Here is an 18042-nt window from a genome sequence, read left to right as displayed (position 1 = left end):
GAGACCCTCGGCTCTAAGTACATGTGTATGAAGCAAAATAAAGGAAATCAAAGTTTAACAGTTATATAAAAACTACTACTAATTATAATAATATTAATAATAAGATCACAGTTTAACAGCTATATAAAAGCTAATAATAATTATAATAATAATAATATATGTAAGAGAAATACCATTATGGTATGTGGCCTAAATAAGTTAAGTTTAAGCCCTAAGGTATTCAATTCTCTCTAAAAATCCTTAACTTTAATTCTACTTCTCCACGAATTCCTATCCTCAACCATGTCCTCGGAGAGGTTTAGGTCTATCAAATCATGCATAATCCTCTCATCCCAAGTCAATTTCGGTCGTCCTCTACCCCTCTTTACTCGTATGGGTTTTTTATTTTCTTCTATTTTTATTTGCATATGGATTTTCTTTACTACTAGACTTCATCGTTATAAACTTATTCTCCTTCTTATGAATCAAGGTCTCACCGTCACACCTTAAATCTTGGTTTCCTCTTAGCGCTGGTTTCTCTGGCTACCGTTGGTTCTCTGACTTCATAGCTCGCCTATTTAAATTGGTTCGGTTACGAGGGCTTAACCATAACCATAACTGAGAATATCGGTTAACCAGTGGTAAATGAAAATAGAAGTATAAAATTAAAAGAAAAAAACATAACCATACCAGGTTCGATACAGGTTCAGTTTGATCGTAACCGTAACCGTAACCGTAACCACACAGTCCGTTGTTCATATATTGTTTGTAAAACCCCCAATTATAGTGACACAGTGTCACAAATGCAATGATCATCCGATTTCTCCCCAGACCAATACCAATACCAATACCAATACCATCATCATCATCATCATCATCATCATCATCATCATCATCATCATCAATTCTATGTTTCATCACCACTAAACTCCGTCTCCGACTAAACTTGTTCCCCCAAGATGGTCAATTTCACCAACCCACTTCTTAAATTCCATTCATTACCCACTTTTAATTCCAGCTTTCTTTTCATTTTGTGTCCAGGCAGCAAATTTGGGATCAATTTGAATACACGCTCCATGTCTATGTTGCCAAACTCAAACAAACAGGTGCAGCAAAGAGTGGATAGTAGTATATTAAGTGGTAAAGAGGATGAACATGGAGGTGTCATTGTCGAAATGTCAACTGAGGAGCCCGTTGACCCGCTTGTGTTTGGTTCTTTACTAAAAGCTTCAATGCTGCATTGGAAGCAACAGGCAGGTCATTCTTGCTTTCTTTTGTTTTCATGAGCAATGTTGATTAATTGGGTTGGCGATTGTATGAAATATATGAAATGAGTTGACTTGGAACACGACCCATTTAACTAAACGTGTCGTTTAGCTGAACACGGACATGATCATGTTTAACACGATTAAATATGCCATTTAGGTTTTTAAGGATATAAGGTTTATAATATTAATATGTTTAATCATTTTGAAAAAAGTGATTAATCGTATTTAGACATTATTTTAATTGTGCCATAGATGTCCCGTTCATGTTGTGTTAACAGGTCTTGTCAGAAATTGCCAGCCCTATTTGTGAATCTTGTTGACTTGGCATTAAATCATAATTCTTTCATGACCGGAGTTATAGCTAGTAAAATCCTAAATTGATCAAGGATATTTGTGCAAGCATGACTAATTATGCATCAATCTAGATCATTCTCTTTATTACCATTTTTTCTGTTGAAATAACATATCGTGAACATAAGGTTAAGTGGTTAACATGTGTTTAGGGTAAAAGGGGTATTTGGATCAAATTGCCAATCGAGCTTGTGAACCTCATCGAGCCTACGGTTCAAGTAAGGGTTTTTTTTTTTTTTTAATTACATTTACATATGCTATTTTTTATACATTTATAATTTCTCTCAAATTTTCTTTGATTGCAGGAAGGCTTTTATTATCACCATGCGGAACCAAAACACTTGATGCTTGTGCATTGGATTCCCGAAACAACAAATACTTTGCCCGCAAATGCAAGTCATCGAGTCGGTATCGGTGCTTTTGTGATGAACGAAAATGGAGAGGTACTTCCTGGTTCCTTGCACTTGACCAGTATCCCTATATTTTATAATTTTATATATATTTTTATGATGTATAGCAGACTCATATTTGAACTAACTTCATAAAAGCATTAGAAAGTGACCCACTTCAAACGGGCATAACTTTTGATCAGTCTGGAGTTACGGGCCCGCAAAAAATATGGATAAAAACAGGGTAACGGGCTGGACATTGTGACAAACATTCACAGGCGGTTTGCCCAACTTTCCAACCCAAATTCCCTCATCTGGAGCCTGATTTTGACTTCTAATGGTTTTCCCCAATTTTTGTGATTTTACTTGATTTTTGTTTTGTTTGTAAAACACGTGAATCATGGATTGCATTAGCTCATGTGTAGGGCTGTTCACGAGCTGGCAAGCTCGGACTTGAGCTCAAACTTGAAGGAGCCGGCTCGGCTCATTTACTTTAATGAGCTGAAAAGTCTAGGTCGAGTTGAGCTCGTTTAAAGCTCGAGCCTGCTCGTGGCTCGTCGGTTGTATTTAACAAATATTGATATATAAAAGACAAAAAAATAATTTTTAACATGCACATAATACGAAAATTATAAAAAGATAATTCATATCATTATATGTAATTGTTTTTTTTTTGTTTTTTTTAAAGACCGAGAGGCATATTATATGTAATATTTTTGTTTTTTTATTATATATATATGTGTATATATAATTATTGTTTGTTATTTATTTATTAAAATTTGGGGTTTAATTTAAGCAAGTCATTCAAGAAAGCCACGAAACAAACCAATCTTGCCAGGCGGATCGTTTTGATACGAGCTTTTTTTAAGCGAGCCTCGAGCTTTTTGAACAGCTCTAATGCGCCAAACTTAAAATTCCCCTATAAAAAAGGCTTGATGAAATAGTTGTTCTTGTTGAGGAATTTATCAATTTTTCTCTTAAAAGAGCTTTTTATTTTATATATAATTTCTGCTCCCGCTCTATGTCTCTATGCTAGTATGTGAACTTGAACATATAATTACTTTTCTATATATCCTATATTTGCTAACTTCTTTGTGTTTTTTTTAAGGTTTTGGTAGTGCAAGAGAAGAGTGGAAGGTTCCAAGGGACCGGCATATGGAAGTTTCCTACGGGAGTAGTTGACGAGGTATGTCTATTTTGGTAATTTACTTGTTGCATACAACAAATATACTATGATATTTTGAAAGGATGTTTTTACAGGGTGAAGATATTTGTGATGCAGCGGTTAGAGAGGTGAAAGAAGAGACCGGGGTAAGTTGCAGTACTCTAAAGCTATTTTTGTTGATTGGATGTATAGGTGTCAATTTTGACCCGTTGCTTATAAATAGTGAATTTGGGTTATGTTTTATTTCAAATGGGCTATATAAAAAAAAACATGAGATTTGACCTCAAAAGTCAAAGTTCATGTGTTTGAATGTGTGATGATTAACTAGATGTTCTTTATGGTTCAGATCGACACCAAATTCGTGGAAGTATTAGCGTTCAGGTAAGGAAATGATTGCAACTTATTTGGAAATCATTACATTTGAACCGAAACATGACACGAAAGCATTAGATTTTGGGTTGCCATTGCCATTTCTAACCCGTTTAATAAATGGTTTTTTCCGGTTGACCCGCCAATCTATTTAACACATTTACAACTCGGTTTTTGGGTTGCCATATCTAACCTATTTTAACCGTCATGCGGTTGACTTGTATAATTATGTGGCCGGTGTGCGGGTTGATCTATTTAATTCATTTAACTAAAGAGATTGACCTGCCAGCCTGTTGAATTAATCAGGTTGACTCGCTAACCCGTTTAACTCATTTCAATAACCCACTAACCAATCAACAAGTTTGCAACTTGTTTGACACGTTTCGATGAATCTGTTAAACAGGTTGTGTTGATAACACAATTCAAGTATGTGTGAGTCAGGATTGATGTTATTTTCACTAATAAAAATGTGGGTCGTGTTCTGATTGAAAAATTCAACCCTCTATCCCGGAACCCGCCTATCTGGCATTTGCAGCCCTAATTACAACCCCATTGCCCATTTGACTTTTTTATATAAATGGGCTAAACATATTTGTGTTTGTTTTACACAGTTTTAAGCGTGTCACACTAGGATTTTATTATTATTTGACATGAGTAAATACACGGGTCGTGTTTTGCAGACAAAGCCATAAGTCATTCTTTGAAAAGTCGGATTTATTCTTCATGTGCATGTTGCAACCTTTATCCTTCAACATCCAGATGCAAGAACGAGAGATTGAGGCAGCCCAGGTTAGTTTATATATGTGGCTAATAACTCATGATCAATGAAACCATTTTTGTTTTATTAAACATTTGGTTACTTTATGTGTAGTGGATGGCATTTGAGGATTATGCAGCTCAACCATTTGTTCAAAAACATGATCTTCTTAAGCAATTGACGAAGATATGCATGTTAAAAAGAGATGGAAAGTATGCTGGTTTTTCTCCTGTGCCTACACTCACAAGTTTCCAGAATAAACCAAGCAACCTTTACTTCAACACCAAGGATATTAATCCTTAGTTAACATTTGTGTCTTCTTTGTAATCGAGCATATCTCGAGACGCAAGTCATTGTTTGTTAAGTTTGTTAAAAGCAGTATCATGGTTTTCACCCCATAGTGAAATGTAGGGTGTTTATAAACCGTTGAAACTGATGAACCGTGTAAAATCAATATGCCATTTAACTTAGATTATTATTATATTTCATTTTTAGAATGTGTGGTTATGTTTATGTTTTATATTCATTTGTGAGTATTCCTCAATAAGCAAAGCAACCTTAACTTCAAGAGCAAGGATCTTAATTCTTTGCTGACATTTGTGTCTTCTTTGTAAAAACAGTATCATTGTTCTCATTCAATAGTGAAATTTAGGCTGATGAGCCGTGTAAAAGAACGTGTATGCTTGATATTCATGAACCATTCGTTATTAAAAAAGTTTTAGTACGAAGTAACGATTTTGAAAGAAAAAAAAATCACTTCAAATTGTCAAGACTGAGTTGTCCTGCTAACCCCCAACCATACCGGTTTATTTGTCATTTCTTGAAACCGTAGTTAGTGATTTGGTCCATAACTGACAGGCTTAACAGACCATGAACACGTGACACATGGACTAAAATTGATAAGCAAGATAAAAAGATGGTTAGAGTAGGCTTGACCATGAGTGTGTGTTGGGATTGCAAGAATACTAAGGTTGGTTTGGTTAGCTACCAAACTAAGTAAAGCCTCTCTTTCTTCTGTGGTTATCCTCCTCTCCATGTATGCTTACAAAATCTCTACATTACCTGCCACTCATGTTAAGAAGTTAGCAAAGACCAATAGACTGAAATACACTTCCCACATTTATGTGATCAACATGTGCCCACATTGTTTAGCACTAGTTGGAATGAGGTGGTTTAACAGTTAAGCTAACGGTTTATTTTAAGGAACATACAAAAGTTAAGTTGGCTGATTTCATAATCAGTCGAAACAAGTATATAGATTAAATCAACAAATAAGTGAATAATAATATTACAATTAACATTGTCACAGTCTCATCTTTATATTCTTCATTTTTAAACCAATTAAGAAACATATAGCATAATACAAGGACATGTTCTTTTTATTTATACTTATGAGTAAAAATAAAGGAACATCAAAGAATCACAAGCTTTTTGATTCTCATAAAAAAATTGACAACCCAACTCCCACTTCTTATTTCTCTAGTATGAGTATATATAAAATTGTGTATGTGAATGCATACAAGGATATGTTCATTAAAGAAGAAAATTTATTGCAAGCAGAGAAAGAACAAATTTAAATCATTTAACTGTTTTTTTACCAATTGTTCTTATTTTAAGAAACTTTTACGTTTATTTTAAAGAAACTTTTACTTTTTACGTACAAATGTCTATTTTGTATTAAAAAGTAAAAAAAAAAACATTAAACTAATTTATGTATATGCTTTTTTCACCTTTAAACGTTTGTGTAAGCACGTGTACGAAATATGCATACACATGATATAGATAACCTACACATTTGTAAGTTTTACAAATAAATGAATTTTGTTTATACATTTGTAACTTTTACAAATAAAAGAATTTTGTTTATATATTACTAATACCGTAAAAGTGATGAATAAATATTGCATTTTAACCATTTTCTTGAATTTTATTTTTTTTTATTAAAAAAGTGATTGATCTAATCTTGTAATTTATCTTCTCGTAATAAATTGTCTATTGCTAGTACCCGTTTGGCCAATACACACACATGGGAGAAATATACACACAACTCTAAATATTACGAGACATGTAATACAAAATTGTTTTTTCATTATTAAAGAATTTCAAATTATCAAAAGATAATATTAAAGAATTTCAAATTATAAGAAAATAAAAGGAATACAATTTTCATTCGTATCTTCTGAAATTAAACAAAAATATGAACAAATTAAGTTCTTTTATACATACAACATACAAATGAATTTAAGTCATGTGACATGTAAACGATTAAATTTTGTTGCAACATATTAAAAATTTTAGTTTGATGTTTTCTTAATGTACATAAACATAATCATTTGTATCTAAGATGTGCAAAATTTTAAAAATACAAATCATTGATAAAAAAATAAAAATAATAATAATTAGTACATAAACATAATCATTTGTATCTAAGATGTGCAAAATTTTAAAAATACAAATCATTGATAAAAAAAATAAAAATAATAATAATTAATAAACGATGTAGGTTTCCTTTATCTTGCACTTATTTAGCCATTCTTTATCTGGCTCATGTGTAGTTAGATGGTATTTGTCTTGAGGGGTATTACCCATCCAAATTGGGTGCAAGGCACCAGTCAAAGCTTAAAGTAGGTATACAACCACAAGAATGTTGACAAAAAATATAATTTATTTATAATACAAGTCTATAAGCATAACTTTAATTAGCCCCATGCACAAGCATAGGATTAAAGGCATATATATATAAATAAATCCTTCACGGCAGTCTGGTAGCTTTTCATTGTCTTACCCATTGCGTTGCTCCTAAGTTCTTTCATAATATCCACAAACGCAAAACATGACAATCAGTTTTCAAGAAAACAGTAATATCATGAGATTCCTGTTCTTCGTCTTCTTCGGTTTCCTCGGGGCTCACAAAATGCTCGCTAGATATGTGGTTGAAAACCCGTTGGTTGAGCTCTCTAGCGGTGATGAGTTGAGTAGGGTGGCGGGATATGGTGATGAGAAGCTCTCAACGGTGGTGGTCAGCGGTTCGGTTCTTTGTGATGTTTGTTCAGATAAAAATGATCTTCAGTCCCTTCCCATCCCGGGTATTCCATTTACTTATGAACGGGTGTAATATGTTTTCTTGATATCTTTATTAGATTCATTTACTAAGTTTGATGCATTAACTGGTTAACTTTTTATGTACGATCATTTTCAACAACACTCGTTGACCAAATTAAAGAAAATAACTGGGATCTGAATAAATTTCAAACTATATTACCTTAAATAAACCTTTTTTTGAAAGATTTTGGTTACCAAATTAAAATGCCACCGGTTTTGTGTCCTATAGAAGGCTTTTTGCCTAGCATTTTAACAGGTTTTTATGGTCACAAAACTCTTTATAAAAAGCTACCTTTTATGGAGCTAACCTTTATAAAAAGTTCAAAATCTTATATAAAAGTGTTACATGTCAACCATATATAATTATATTGAAGTTTGGTGACCAGGATTCAATAAACATAAAAACAAAATTTAGATCATAAGCTCGATCTCGTAATTCTCATTAGCTCGAAAATTACAATACCTAAACTCTACATGATATAACCCACAAGCTGCATATATGCTAATTTAAATTTGAAAAACCCAACTAGACTAGAATACCAAAATCATAATCATATTCAAATACTAATTGGTAAAAACAAATCTAAATAATAGTTCATAAATAAATTTCTTGTTGTCCAAATCATTTGCTCAACTTGTTCACCAAGTAATTTATTACATGTATACCAACTTACGTGCTCAACTTGATAAACAAGACACCAATCCATCATAAGCTCGATGAGTCAGCTCAACGAAAATTACGTCTAACATATATATGCAGTGCACTCCATCCACTTTGCCACCTCATTCATGAAACAGAAGAAGCCAACCAATCAAAAAAAATCAAACCCCCAAAAAAAAAAAAAAAAACCAAAGGTTTGGTTTTATATTTTTGTGCAAAATGAATTATTGGTTCGGTTTTGCATATAACTAAAACCGAACAGCAATGTACCGAATTTGTGTATTTCCATATTTTATTTTGAATGCCAAATAATTTATAAGAACATAATAAATAGTGTAACCCAAATATGTTAAGCTTAAATGTATAATAATCAATTAATCATTATTTAACAAAAAGTTTTAGGCCCGAGTCCATTATTTTGAGCCATTTTATTTTCAGCCTAAAAGTTTTATGCCCAAATGGTAAAACCAAGACGTAACGGTTTTCAAAAACTCAAAAACCAAATTATTAGTTCTTGGTTCAATTTGCGCCCGAAGCTAACCCAAACCAATCATTGCACACTCACAACCTAGTACAATTTGGCCAAAGCCGCCCATTTTACCACCTATTAAAATCAAAAACTTCTATACACTAACAAATCATATATATTGGAATATCAGGAGCATCAATGGCGTTTTCGTGTGTCACCAACAAGAAAACAAGTAAATCCGATAGGGTAACAGGCACAACCGACGAATATGGTGACTTCCTAATCGATCTTCCTTCTCATCTCCATGCAATTCCTGATATGGAAAACAAATGCTGCACGAGAATAATCAATCTACCAAAAGACTCACCTTGCTACCAAGCTTTCACGGGTCACCACAAAAAAATAACACTGTCATCAACCGATAATGGATTTCGTTCATACACCGCTCATGAGTTTCATTTGACACCTAAATATTCACAACCATGCATGAATAAAGAAGAAACATTCTAAACATTGTTCATCATCTTAATGTGACGGCCATGTTTTCGTATGCTCATTCGAGAAGGTGCTATAGTCATAACAATGAGTTATGGAGCTTGATTATGTTTCATATGTGTTTTTTTGTATGTACATATTGTAAAGTTGAGCATATAATGAAACGAGTTATATGTATTCGATAAAAAGATACAATTTGTTGTACATAGAAAAAACATCTAGCAACGTTTTAAACTGTATAACAAGAAGGAATATGAATTGAAATGTGATTTTAAGTTAAGAAAATAATTCATCAAGAATGTTCAGATTTAGGGGCTGACTGGACATACTTTGCCACATCAGCACAGCATTTGAGTTTATCTGCCTGCTCATCTGGGATTTCAATGGAGAATTCTTGCTCAAACGCCATCACGAGCTCCACCCGGTCCAAACTATCAAGGCTCAAATCTTTCTGAAAGTCGGCTGATTCAGTAACCTGTTTCAGGTTATATAAAAAGTTTAATGCAGGTGATTTAAGAAATTATCGTGTATAGACGATAAGTTCTTAAACAAAGATGATTACTGAAGACAGAGATCAGACCAAAGGTAACAAACTTTGGTTTGATTTCTGTTCTAGGTAATTACGTTTTAAAACGTTTTTGGTAAACGCCAAAAAATACTGACATTGTATTTGACTTTTCAGTAAGTTTGACCATGGTAAACGCCACTCACAAGTTACTCGAGATCGGCTTGCTAAAAGCTTGAATCAAGCCGAGCTTAAACGCGTTCGAGCCTAAAAATAACCATGTTTTATCAAAAAAGCCCAAGCCGGAGCTTCACTTGTCGAGCTCGAGCTGGCTCGCAAGTCTATCATTTGCATAACTTATATTTAATGTATTATATAAATATATGCTAATAAAATTATTATTTTTTTATACATAAAATTATGATAAATAGAACTAAATAATATATATGATGTAATATATAAATATTAAAATTATAGTTATAAATATATAAAAAAAATAATTATAAATATATGTAAATCAACTAATAAATAATCAACGAGCCCATCTCGAGCTTTAACAACTACTAACAAGCTGAGCTTGAGCTCACATAAGTTAAACCAAGCCGAGCTCGAGCCTAGACAAGCTCCGGCTTGACTCGGCTTGTTAACACCACTAACAAAAATCAGACCGAAATATATCTTGTGAACATTGAAACCATCACATTTTGCCAAAAAGATTTCCACAGCTATAACTCTTTGAAAATATGTAGAACCAAAGCAGCAATCTTGAAACACAATAAAATCATTTAACATTAATAAGTAAGATGTTAATAGCATAAGTACCTTGCTAGCATCAATCTTGTCAAACTTCTTCACAAGCCCGATCACCCGAGCCATCACTTGATCATGATTGGACCCGGTTGATGTGCAAAGTAGCCGGTGAAGGGTGCGAGTTGCAGACACATCTTGCATTAACATAAGTTGTGTTCTAGAAGCGCTAACCCTCAAATGCGTCAACACAGAATCTCTTAACCTTTGCATATTGATCTGAAATAAACATTGTGACAAAGATGAATGATGTCAGGATACAAAGGCACAATACTCACTAGATCATGATAATTCTGTAACTTTACATCTATTTCAGTAATTACTTTTTTTGTAATTAGTTTGTTGTTCGGATTTCGGTTATGCAAAACACACACAATCAAACTGCAAGAATTAAATGAATATATAGCGATACACTAGAGTTTCTAGCTTAAGAAACAAGAAAACAAACAGGTCATAATAAGATATATAGAGCGAGCTCACCCAAAGACCTCCCATGCAGATTTGTAACGAACTGAACGAACACGAACAAGGTCATGTTCGTTTGCGTTCATTTAACTTTAAACGAACACGGACACTTAATCGGACAAATATATGTGCTCGTGTTCGTTCGTTTAAGAAATGAACATGTTCGTGTTCGTTTGTTTAAAATTTAAACGAACAGTTCACAAACATAACTGAACAAAGATAAACGAACATATATGAACAAACGCAAATGAACACAAACAAACATAAATGAACACAAACGAACAAATATAAAACCATTAAGTAGATGACTAAATCAGATAATATTTAATTATTTTCTATTAATATGTAAAGTACATAAAGAACATATGTAAACGGACATAAATACACGAACTTTCACGACCATAAATGAACGAAGAAGTATGTGTACATCTTCGTTCATTTAATTAAGCAAACACAAAATTTTTGTTCATGCTAATTCATTTTTATTAAAACAACGAGCATAAACAAACTTCCGGCCGAACGGTTCACATATAGTTGAGTGAACATTCGATTCGTTTGCAGGTGGCCTATTCCCATAATAAACATGTCTTATAAATAAACTAAAGCGGTCTCCACAAACCCAACAATCGTTAATATTTCATTGTAGATAGATTGAAAATCAATTTATAAATGGAGGCCTAATTGGTGTGAGGTGAAGTAGTACTGATTATTAACAGCAAATAAATGGATGTGTGTGTGTAAACTGAGAATAAATAAGAGGGATACGTGACCTTAATCGGTCGTGCGAATACGGCGGCGACGGAACCCTGGCAGAGTAATCGGCGGTATGATATAATAATAATGGGCTGTTCGGCAATGTCATGTATTAACCAAGTTTATCCAAATCCGAAAAACCCAAAATATATAGATTCGGGCATCAAATATAAAATCGGTTTATCCACTCAAACCGATTCCGGTTGGTTAAAGGCTGGTCCAAATCCGTTTGGCCCAACCAATACAAACCGGTTTAGGTCGGGGTTAAAAGTCAGTTTGGATATATAAACCAATGGTTTAATAGGTTTGAAACCAGTGTTTGTGTTATCAGGACGGGATACGAACCGGTTTGAGCCACGAGAGTGGGAAGTGGTGTCCAAACTGCTGGGTAGGTACAGCTTCGAATCGGTTTAGGTTAAATCAGTTTTCTTGTGTTTTGGGTCGGGTTAAAAGCCGGTTTACCAGCCCAAACTGGTTTTTTGTCCACCTTTAAACATTTGTATGCCGACAATATGGAATACACTATTTAGGGCCAAGATGTATTATGATGTAAACTTCAAATCAACGTTCTCTTGTTTCATTAACGTTTATTTGTGATACAGTAATTTTTCAAGCGTGTATGATGAACAATTTCCTGTTATTGTACATGTGCAAGGTTCACCCGTAGAATTTTTTTTTTCATTCTCATTTTCTTCTAATCGGGTATCGCGCATGCTAATTAGGAACGTCCTAGTATGCTAGGATGTTACAGTTGTGATAGATAGTTGTGATAAATGATGTATATCTTATTTGTTTCGGGCTTTCATTTTCCGTTGTCATTTTGATTACCATATTTAGTTTCAAAATAGCTTAACCATATGATTACACTTTCTAAAATACCAATTCACCTATTTAACCATAATTTCATAGATTTGGCATTTTAAAAGTAAGATTAGATGCAAATTCTATTTTGACTCTTGTGCATTAGCACAAATTCATTAAAACTCTCATCCAAACATATTTCATGCATGATTCTCATAACGTGTGGACCAAAATTAAAGTTTAAAGCATCATTTTATGAACTCACTCGTCTTAGATCATGATCGACCATGCTTTACCAAAATTACTTTGACTATTATTACACAACAAAAAGTTGTCACAAAATTCCTCGTAATGCTGCAATACATGCTAAAGGTAAAAGTGACAACCAAAATAGTAACACAAATACAAAACACAAAACAAATCAAAGTCTACACAACCAATTTACATCAACCAATTAGCCCAAACTTGCTTTCTACAAACATGTTTGTCCCCCCCTTTTTTCATTCCCTACATCCACCCTTAAAAAATCGGGCACCCGGTCACATTAATCCCGGGAGCCGTCGGGCAAGTTGCCAAAGGACAATGATCCGGTTTTGCCCCCCACCACTTCAAATCAACACCCTCATTTTGCAAAGCGAAAAACAATAACACCCCCATGAACGCAGTCCCCGCATCAAGCGCAGCCGACAAGACATAATTGTACTTCTGCCACCATTGTTTCCGGTACTCAAATACAAAATAGTTAAATATCGTCCCGGTTACCAGCCAGCTGGCAATGTTTGTTGGCGTTGCAGGTGGCATTCCTGCAAACCCATAGGATATAACGGGTATGTTAATCAACGGGATCCATTTCTTTTCGGGGTAGATTTTGCTCATTATCCACACGGGTACGGGCAACAGTGCCCCAATTAGGAATAGCCACACGAGGTTTCTGTATAAACCTTTGGGCCCGAATAGTCTTTCAGGCCCAATGAGTCCCCATATGACAGACGCATCGAATGTGACCTTGAATTTGGGGCATGTCCATGGGCTCTCAGGATGAAGCCCATCAATGTCGCATAGGTTTTCGATATTTTCCAACATCCACCATGATACCGCAAGGTTTACAGTCCCGGCAACAAAAGTTCCCGCCAGCTGTCAGTTATAATTGCATACTAATACTTGATTCAGAATGACATATTTACATAAAAAAAAATAGAAATGCATATAAAAATTATGTTTAATCTATAAAACTTTTGTTAATTTGTGTTTAATCTTCTAAATTTGCGTACAAACTACCCAATCAGTGTAATTAACAGAAAAAAAAAACATTTGTAAAAATAAGTATAAAACTAAATAGGTTAAACCTGTGAACACACTAGGTCGAGCCGCACATGGCCCATTTAACTAAATGTGTTCACAGGTTAAATTCGAACCTGTTTAGACAAAACTTAAACTCGTGAATTTCATGTTAAGTTTGTATGTCGTGTAAAAAATTCACACCCATAATTCTGTTGGCGATATCAGGTAGTGGCAACAAAAGAGAACAAACCTGTGCTGTGAACATGCATCGAGGCGGGATCTTCATGTAGTGCCCGAGCTTAAGATCGGATAAGAAAGAAAGCGCATGAATTGTACTGATTCGCCCATAGATCTTGAAAAGCAGGTTAGCAATGGGTTTTCCCGGCAAAATATACCCAAATATGAATTGTGCTATGATGTCATATCCAGGTTGCTGTATCACATAATATATTAGTTAAGAGTTTATTATTATTATTATTTCTATAATTAGAATATATGATTTGATTAAATTTCGTTTTTAATTATTCTCATTGTACTCCTATAAATAGTTCATCAATAATATACAACAATACCTGGTTGGTAGTAGCTTGAATGACGCCAATCGGGAGAGTGACAATGAACGCAAGGGCGAACGCGAACAGAAAACCCCACCATGGAAGTTGCACATCTTCTTTGTAGACAACACACATGAGTAGTGATAACGCGATGCTTCCGATCAGTAAAACCAAATACCACCATTGCGGTACCTGCTTGTAACTCTTCATTAGTTTTGCATGAATATCGAGTTTTGCGTTTTGAACTGCTGATTTACTCTGCTTCCATATATCCCTACCATAATCACAAATTGGTATTCAACAAAATTTATATCGAAACGTGAAAAGAAAAAGAAAAGTATGTTCAATTTTCTTTTTTAATAGATGTCACATGTTATTAGAGAAAAGCTAAGTTTAAATAATACCCCTATGTAAAAAAACATTACTAGTTAAAGATATATATGATTAGGATAATCAATTACCCGCCATGAAACAAAGCGACATGCGTGAGTGTTGCAGCGAACCTCGCGAACCCTGAACCAATCGAAAGCGCAAACAATGGGCTTAGATACAATTTACTATAACTCTCGTAAGCAGCCACATTCAAGTCAAACTACGGGGTCAAAACTCGAGTGGTGTCATATTCGTGACCAGTTCGGGTAAACAACTTGTTGGAGAATATTGGGAATTTGCGGGCATCAAATGTGTCATACTTCCAATAACAAAGGGGCACAATGATGTAGATGAACATTATGAACCCGACTCCAACGTTGACTATGGAGGACCATGGCGCGACTAATGGGCTTCCATGGTAAGCTGAAATCCCGGCCCAATCGAGGGTGAAGGCCCCGACACCAAGACCGTGGTAACCTGACCCAATTTGTTGGGCGGTTATGCTGTGGGGCCAGACCCAACAAACCCATGAGAAAAAGGTCAAGATTGGGAAAAGATAGCCTGGAAGTGTGTAATATGCGAAACTTAAAATCAGGAAGATCATGAAAAAACGCATCCTTGTCATGCCTTGTGCTTTGGATTCCTTTTCGTGTAATGCCCTGCAAATTATTCAATTAAAACAAGTTAGCAAGTAATGATTAGTTTTCAGCTTTGAATGAGAAATTTAGTTTTTAGTCTTCAACCCACTTATTTATATATTTCTTAAGTTTATATATAAATGATAAATTTAGAAAATGTTATATAAATGTTAAGGTGACTAACCCGGCCCGAAATTTGGGCATACGACATAAAAACATAGCCATACGGCATCACTTAAGTAAAACATTACCAAAAAAAAAGAAAAAAGAATGAGCTTATTATATAAGTTAAAAATGACCACCAAAGTTGACTAGAAATTTTATAGTTCAAATTGAAGATATTCAAGAACCAAAAGAAATTTGACACCAGTGGACAAAAATATTGGGTCCGCCCCTATGATTGAACAACTTTTACAACTATATAAAACATATTAATTAATTAATTAATTAACAATTTGGTAGAAAAAGAAAAATTTTAAGTGAAATAAAGTTAATTTAAACGAGTAAACACAAGAACTTCTAAGACTATATTAGATTATGGCATATAATTGATTTTCTTATATTACTATTTATTTATACCAGCATTAATAAGTAACGTCAGATTTAAATTTAAATGAATGGTTTTTCATCAATTCGTAAACAAAACAACTCAACGTTGTTTGTAGAAAAAGAACAGTTGGTGTTACTGTAGAAACATCAAAATCAGTATAGACGGTTTACATCTTGTTTTGGAAAGACTTACTCGGTTATTGAAGTTAATTTCAAAGAGCCATTAAAAAAACAATTTCACTTGTTTTGACATATTTTTGACTTTAAGGTGTACCAAAAACACACTAGTCTTCCTGAGTTGAGTGGAAGGTAATCAGAATATGACATTTGATAGCGAGTGGATGGCAGAAGAAAACCAGCGATCATTATTCCATTTTGTTTATATCCTTATTCTCACAGTCACAAACAAGAAACACGAAGTTGAAACGAATATATGACACACAAATGTAATCAACTTTTTCATTATTCCAAAAGCTCACTCCATAACCAATAAAGGAGTAGGACTTTTTTTTCCAGAATAATTTTTTTTAAAATCAAACTAGTTATTGAACCGGCCGACCTATAGGTCCAACTAGTTAAACCGGTTTATCAAAACCAATCATTTTTCTAGTCAAACCGGTTTAAAAACCAAACAACCAGATAAATAATTTTAACGATAGTAAAAATATTTTCAGATAGTCTAGCTAAAACAATATACAAAACTTTTTTAAAATAAAATAAGAATGAAACAAAATATATATCTTTGTTTCCGGTTCAAACAGACTCAACCAAACAAGTTATGTAGCCGGTTCTCGATCCTACGGTCGATCCCCCTTTCAGATCAATAATAAAGAGATATGAGCAGACACAAACCTAAACAAAGAAACCTGAGCCAGGTTAGAAGGCCACATCTCGACCGGATCAACCAGATACCTTCTCAACATCCCGGCCCATCCATATCCTAATATCTGTCACAAAATACAACCACAATAAACATTATCTAAACCATTATCTTAAATTCTCAACTAGGAGTGCCAATGAACCGTGACCGAGTCGCACCTAAAGCTCGCTTAGTAGAGTCCGAGCTCGAGCCTTGTATAATTTTAAGTTTTCCCCCTTTTTAGACTACTGCGTATTAAGTTAACACCTCATAGCCTAGCTTGAGCCAAGCTTAGGCTTGTTTAAGGTTTTTTTCTTCAAAACATATAAAAATAATAAAAGAAATATATAAAGCAATTAATAATAATTAACTCATGAGCCGAACTTGAGTTTTGAAAAAAGAGCTCGAAACGAGTCACGTTTGAGCTCAAACCCTTCCACAGACGGATCTGCAATGGAAGCAGGAGTATCCGGGAGACCCCGTAACTTTGTTGACAAAGTGTAAAATTGTTGTAATCTTTTTCCTTCTCCGTTTACTACGTATTCAGATACCCCAAGGTCCAAAAGTTTTTTTGGGATGCCCTTGAATATTTTTTCTAGATCCGCCTCAAATTACCCTCCTAACTCAAAACGAGTCGAGTTCGGGCTCGGCTCGGCTTATTTACACCCTTGTTCTCAACAATTTCATTTCAATCAATATATATAATCACAAATTAACAAAAGCAACACATACCTGAGTAGTAAGAACAATAATCAACCCACACACAAAGCTCAAGCTCTGCCTATAATAAGCTTTCATAACCGTAATCGCCCGATCGAGTACGCATCACCGCCACCAGTGGACACGCCACAATTAGCAAAAACAGTTATGATCACATGCTCCTTCATATTAAACGGACCAGGATTCAAACTAAAGCTCCAGCCAAACAACTCATACTCTTTTGTCGGTAGCGTGGCCGCCATAAACTTCCCAATAGGCAAAACCGCAATTTGCATGAGGATCGCGGATATTGCCAACGGCTGAGTTCGGTATATGAAGAAGGTGTTTAGGAATATTAATATTATGCATGACCCTACACCGAGTGTCCATGCTCGGAATGTCATTACCGGTAGTGTCGTGTCGTCGGTTTCGGGGACTACCAACGCCACCTCCTCCACCGTGCATTCGGAAGTGGTTTGTTGTGTGTCGCCGGTGTCATTTTTGGTGGCCATTGTTGTATTGTTTCTTATTATCTAGAGATATTGGCTTTTATAGAAGAAATTATTATTAAAACTTAAAAGAGTGAGAAATAAATATAATATGTGAAGTTACCATATTGCCCTTGGCTTTAGATATTTATATATTCCTTTTCTTATAAGTTTTGGGTATATGATTAAATTATGAGAAAGATAGATTTTATTTTGCTTGTTAGGGGTATTGGACATTTTTATAAATATATGTAGTGGGAGAGAAA

The 18042-nt window shown here is 34.4% G+C and overlaps 3 protein-coding genes and 1 pseudogene across 4 annotated transcripts; 2 read left to right on the top strand and 2 right to left on the bottom strand.

Annotated features, from left to right (window-relative positions):
* The first annotated feature begins 1055 nt into the window (after window positions 1-1055).
* LOC143564477 (nudix hydrolase 2-like) lies at window positions 1056-4775 on the top strand. Its single transcript, XM_077051745.1, has 8 exons — window positions 1056-1232; window positions 1751-1816; window positions 1904-2041; window positions 3096-3173; window positions 3248-3298; window positions 3499-3533; window positions 4202-4310; window positions 4393-4775. Exons 1-8 carry the CDS (start codon window positions 1056-1058, stop codon window positions 4579-4581), a joined length of 843 nt encoding a protein of 280 aa, XP_076907860.1. The 3' UTR covers window positions 4582-4775.
* Window positions 4776-7057: 2282 nt separating this feature from the next.
* Window positions 7058-9136, top strand: LOC143564461 (uncharacterized). Its single transcript, XM_077051733.1, has 2 exons — window positions 7058-7364; window positions 8701-9136. Exons 1-2 carry the CDS (start codon window positions 7112-7114, stop codon window positions 9018-9020), a joined length of 573 nt encoding a protein of 190 aa, XP_076907848.1. The 5' UTR covers window positions 7058-7111; the 3' UTR covers window positions 9021-9136.
* A 25-nt stretch (window positions 9137-9161) lies between these two features.
* Window positions 9162-10535, bottom strand: LOC143564460 (acyl carrier protein 3, mitochondrial-like). Its single transcript, XM_077051732.1, has 2 exons — window positions 10333-10535; window positions 9162-9480 (listed from the first exon to the last, which is right to left on the bottom strand). Exons 1-2 carry the CDS (start codon window positions 10528-10530, stop codon window positions 9298-9300), a joined length of 381 nt encoding a protein of 126 aa, XP_076907847.1. The 5' UTR covers window positions 10531-10535; the 3' UTR covers window positions 9162-9297.
* Window positions 10536-12833: 2298 nt separating this feature from the next.
* Window positions 12834-17800, bottom strand: LOC143564469 (oligopeptide transporter 3-like; annotated as a pseudogene). Its single transcript, XR_013140876.1, has 6 exons — window positions 17322-17800; window positions 16583-16677; window positions 14633-15202; window positions 14190-14445; window positions 13868-14050; window positions 12834-13470 (listed from the first exon to the last, which is right to left on the bottom strand). The product of XR_013140876.1 is annotated as an oligopeptide transporter 3-like (transcript).
* Window positions 17801-18042: the final 242 nt, after the last annotated feature.

Source organism: Bidens hawaiensis, unplaced genomic scaffold (genome assembly GCF_021521415.1).
Source record: "Bidens hawaiensis isolate Kalapana, Puna unplaced genomic scaffold, B.hawaiensis_p1.1 tig00022006_1, whole genome shotgun sequence".
Lineage (NCBI taxonomy): Eukaryota > Viridiplantae > Streptophyta > Magnoliopsida > Asterales > Asteraceae > Bidens > Bidens hawaiensis.
The sequence above is the reverse complement of the archived record's forward strand: the minus strand, read 5'-3'. Positions and strand labels throughout refer to the sequence as shown.